The sequence below is a fragment of the Helianthus annuus genome, chromosome 16 (assembly GCF_002127325.2).
Source record: "Helianthus annuus cultivar XRQ/B chromosome 16, HanXRQr2.0-SUNRISE, whole genome shotgun sequence".
Taxonomy (NCBI): domain Eukaryota; kingdom Viridiplantae; phylum Streptophyta; class Magnoliopsida; order Asterales; family Asteraceae; genus Helianthus; species Helianthus annuus.
Window position 1 is genome coordinate 191737148 of NC_035448.2, and position 4817 is coordinate 191741964.

At 35.0% G+C, this 4817-nt stretch overlaps 1 protein-coding gene across 2 annotated transcripts; it reads right to left on the reverse strand.

Moving 5' to 3' along the window:
* Positions 1-2292: 2292 nt before the first annotated feature.
* Positions 2293-4310, reverse strand: LOC110914966. Of its 2 annotated transcripts, none has more exons than XM_022159576.2 (5): positions 4151-4310; positions 3240-3832; positions 3054-3170; positions 2818-2973; positions 2293-2725 (listed from the first exon to the last, which is right to left on the reverse strand). In XM_022159576.2, the coding sequence occupies exons 2-5, from the start codon at positions 3288-3290 to the stop codon at positions 2441-2443; spliced, it is 609 nt and encodes a 202-aa protein (XP_022015268.1). In that variant the 5' UTR covers positions 3291-3832; positions 4151-4310; the 3' UTR covers positions 2293-2440. The 2 variants fall into 2 exon arrangements, with proteins under 2 accessions (XP_022015268.1, XP_022015267.1); XM_022159575.2 differs by having other exon boundaries at positions 2293-2743; positions 4151-4306.
* Between the last annotated feature and the right edge of the window lie 507 nt (positions 4311-4817).

The window sequence follows — 4817 nt, forward strand, 5'->3', positions numbered from 1 at the left end:
CCCTCCATGTCACAACAGTAATCCACGTCGCAGCAGTCCTCCACGTCAACAGGTAACAACTCATGAACTACTGTATGCATATATGAACAGTTTGTATATATGTTCAAATTGTACATATGTTCAGATTTGTATGAAAGTGGTTTGATGATCTGCTATGTGTATATATGTTCAGATTTGTATGAAAGTTTTATAAATAGTTCAGTATTATGAACAGATTTGTATGAAAATGGTTTGATGATCTGTTGTGTGTATATATGTTCAGTATTATGTCATTTTACACAGTCTTTTAGAGGGGTAAATATGTCATTTTACAGAGTCATTCAGAGGTCCAACCAAATAGCACTTTACTGGTTCAGCACTTGCTGGTTCAGAGTCTCTTACCCATTCAGACATCTTATTCATTCAGCACTTATTGGTTCAGATGTTGCCAAACAGCCCCTAAGACATTTTTGTGTGTTTTCTGGCCATTGCGTTTTAGAAAAACACATTTTTGAAGTGTTTTTAGTCATTATGTTTTAGGTAAAACACATTTTTAGATGTTTTCAGTCCATTGCGTTTTTGAGAGAACACTTTCTTTTTATTTTTTTAGGCCATTGCGTTTTAGAAAGGAGATATTTTTAAGTGTTTTCTGGCCATTGCGTTTTATAAATAAGACATTTCTTTGTGTTTTTGGTGCATTGCGTTTTAGGTAAAACACATTTTTTATGTGTTTTCAGTCCATTGCGTTTTAGAAAACAGACATTTTAAGTGTTTTCTTGCCATTGCGTTTTAGATTTAAGACATTTCTTTGTGTTTTTGGTGCATTGTGTTTTAGGTAAAACACATTTTTATGTGTTTTCAGTCCATTGCGTTTTAGAAAGTACACTTTCTTTTGTATTTTTAGGCTATTGCGTTTTACAAATAAGACATTTCTTTGTGTTTTCTGGCTATTGCGTTTTACAAATAAGACATTTCTTTGTGTTTTTTGTGCATTGCGTTTTAGAAAAATGTCATTTTTAGGTTTATTTTTTCATTGCGTTTTACGCAACTGGGTTTTTTCCATTGCGTTTTACGCAACTGGGTTTTAAAAAAAATTCGAAAATATAGCAGTAGTATACTCGTTTTAAAGATAAAAAAACGCTCGTTTTTTCTTGTGCAATTTTTATAAAAAAAAATAATGTCGTATGAAAGAGTTTTTAACGTTTAAAAAATGGGGGGAATTGGAGGAGAGAGAAACTATTGCTTTGGATTGACTATGATGCACCTAAACAAACTCATGTGCCTCTTTTCTTCCCTTCAATTTCCCTCATTTAATCTTAGCCCTTGATTAACTAAATGGATGGTCAAGATTACTTCTTAGTCTTTTTAGCCAAATAAACTTTCTATTATATCCTAACCCTCATTTAGTAAATAGCTTGTTTATGAATGAACATTCATAACACTTATGCCACGTGTAAATGATCAGTGTGAGAGCCCGTCAACCACATACCACATCAGCACCACGTCACGCTCGTGGAACACCGTGTCGTGGTTCCATGAGCGAGGCATGGCCCTTTCTTCCGTGAGTTACTTTTAAAGTAATAACCTGTTTGAAATTTTAAAGTAATAACCGGTTTAACGAGACTCGGAAACACAACCTTAACCCTCTTTATATCATTTACAATGCACATAACCAATGAGTGATGACAAGTGTTTTTTTTTTGTAACTTTTTTCGCACATCTTTTTTTACTCTTCTTCTTTCTTTTTAACTTTTTGTTACAATTCTTTTTAACTTTGTTATTCTCCAGGTGTGATCAAGTGCCGACACTATTAACATACCGTAACGAACCGAAACAGTATTAATAACAAACGGAAAAGATACCGATCGAGTCACCGCCGCATCGCGCGGAGAAGTCGTTGCCTGTCGGGAAGCGTGGGCTTACCTTAACTCATGTTATAATTATGGTTGGCATAATTTACAAGTACTATATATGGAGTGTCTCTTTCATTATTGACACTTCTAGGCCATATTCTTGTAAAGTAACCATAACCTTTGGTCGTAAAGGTCACTTGTGATGACAAGTCGATTATGATAATATGAGTTTCAATTATAACTATACAAGTTTAAGAAGCATACTCGACGAGCACCTTGGTATGATACAGAATACTATTATGAAAAGGATGAGACTTAATTAAATGTCCAATGAACAATTTTGCTGAAGGTGATGCCCGCATAAATGGAAGCAGTACAAGATGCAGGCTATGGAATGTGAACATACACACAACCATCCACCATTTACACACATACGTACTAAGATTTGGGCGTACAATGATTAACTTTGTAGAAGGTGATGCAATAAGTAGGCGGTAGATAAGTGCAAGACGTCCATAAGTAGTTCATAAAGGCACTATGTGACAATCCTAAATCCTAGTCAAGAAAATTAGCTAAAATCATCAAGAAAACAGCCTTCATAAACAGGTTTATGGGCGTACAAAGATTAGGTTTGCAGAATGAGATGCCCACGGAAATGGGAGTCGTACCAAATCTCTAAGCATCTTCAGTTCTTCATCAACAGAAACATTATCATTAAGCTCAATCCGTACCTTCTTTAGCACGGGTGACTTGGCCATGATGAGTTTCACAAATTCCATCTCAAGAGGCAAGTTACTATAGTTATACATCTCCAACATCTCAAGATGATCCAACTTCAAATCTGGGTAGCCTTCTGGATCAAGAAAGTTGGCCGGAGTTTGTCGAACAGGCAACTTGTCATTATCAAACATCTAATTATAAAACATGTTAAAAAGTCTAAAAGTATAACGAACCACTTGCATAAATAATATTAAAAACTATTTACCTGAAAAACTATTCTCTCCAACACAGGGGAGCTCCTAATGAGACAAAGAGCAGAGGAAATCTCGTTTTGTTCCACCAAGCACACATCCAAAACCAGATCTTTGAGATGAGCAAGTGAAGTTGGAAGCTTATGCGGCATGCCACCTATACACAAGTACTTTAACCAAATACGAACGTCAAAATTAGCTAAGACTTATTCCTACATTAAATGTAATTAATCTTTAACCTCATTTTTACCTTCATATAGTACTCTCTGATATTCAAAACCTGAATCAAAGGAACACACGGTAAAAGATTAACAAATGTAAACGTGTTTCCTCCTGCTACAGAGTCAATGGCCTTTTGATGTTCATTCTGCATTATAATAACATCGTTAATTAAATGGAGGAACTTGATAAATAGTTGGTGATATGGAGAGCTTACCAAACTGATAAACTCAAGGAGCGGGCAATTAGAAAGAAATTGTTGAAGCATTTGAGCAGAAACGTCAACTTTCCACAAAACAATGCCAGTCAGTGAACTAAAAGGTACAATTTTGGAGATGTATAAATTCTAATCCTTGAAATGAAAAGAAAGAAACGGGTAGCTTGTAGGATCGATTATCATTAATAAAGAACAGTTGTTTCACTGTATTTTCCCTTGCAAGATAACTTAATATCTGGGCAAACTCAGACTCCATATGAAGTTCGCCAACCGAACATCTAAACTCTACTATTGTCGGACCGTTGTGGAATAATAAAACATGGAAGATAGCACTGATAAGCTTATACTTGTTCAACTGTATGTGAAGATGATTAGATGACACTGTAACCATTCTGTCTGTAAATACAAGTTTAGGCATACCCCGCCAAGTATACCGCCATTTCTTTGACAAAACGCTCGTTCTCAGTGCTTCTTGGAGGGGTATACGAGTTAGAATATCTTCAATAATGTTTTGGGGAAGGGTGCTGATGAAATCCGAATTTAGGCAATAAGTTGTTGTTGGGGTCGTCTGATACTCCATAATAAAAATGTTGCTGCAAGGCAAATTCAAACACAAAATCAATCAAACTCTAAGCATTTCTATAGTAGTTTGACCTAAAGATTTACAATTGATGGCTCAAAAATGTTTCACTCCCAATCAGATTTAGGGCAAACGATGGAAATTGGGGCTTCCAATAATAATAATAATAATAATAATAACTTACTCTAATCAAATTATTAACATATATATTTATCAAATTCTTGAAGTGAATTGATCTTTACATAGCAATATTCATGCAAACGAAGTCACAACACAAGTTGTACAATTAAATTCATCTGCAAGAAAAAAAAACTGAATATGGATAACGTACCTCTAGTCTAGGGTTTAAGCAATTGATTAAACAACTAGTGGCCTTGTACAGTGCTCACTTACTCGTCTTTCTTTCAGATTTGGGGCTTCATCGCCGTTTTCCCGCCTGTATCACTTTATCATTTTTACATTTTGAGGAAGGTTTTCATTATTGAATAATGGGCCATTATCAAAACACTAACACTGAGTTCCCGAGTTTCATTAAATGAGATAAAAGAAAAGATTTGGAAGAAAATAATTTTTAGTTGTGTTCCAGAGTTTCATTAAAGGAGAGAAGAGAAAATGAGAGGTTTTTTGTCTAAATTTAATCTTTCCAATTTGGAAAGAAACAGAGGGAAGAGAAAAGAAAATGAGAGAATCATTTCTTTTCTCCCCTTTCCAATGGAGCGGACCCATGTGGCCTCTTTTATGTTGTGGCCTGTTAAAAAGGCTATGTAATTCAATCAATACACAACTAGTGGGATTCCTCCTCTTACGAGGAAAGATTTCAGTCGGTATCAATTTAATTCGTTAGGTTTAAAATTTATTTTTTAGAACGACGACTTTCTTGTATTAGACTATCGCATGTTAGTTCAGTTCTGTTTATACATGAAGGAAAACATTAAAACATACCTGTTATAGCAGACAGTGCGTTGGAGAATCAGTAATGGAGTTCGACATGCTTGTCA

Excerpts from the sequence above, each read along its gene's own strand:
- LOC110914966 (XM_022159575.2), bottom strand. The coding sequence starts at position 3,290 with ATGCTTCAACAATTTCTTTCTAATTGCCCGCTCCTTGAGTTTATCAGT. Across the intron at positions 3,171-3,239 it reads TCCTTGAGTTTATCAGTTTG|AATGAACATCAAAAGGCCAT; the intron begins GTAAGCTCTCCA and ends ATTATAATGCAG. Across the intron at positions 2,744-2,817 it reads TGGAGAGAATAGTTTTTCAG|ATGTTTGATAATGACAAGTT; the intron begins GTAAATAGTTTT and ends TTTTATAATTAG.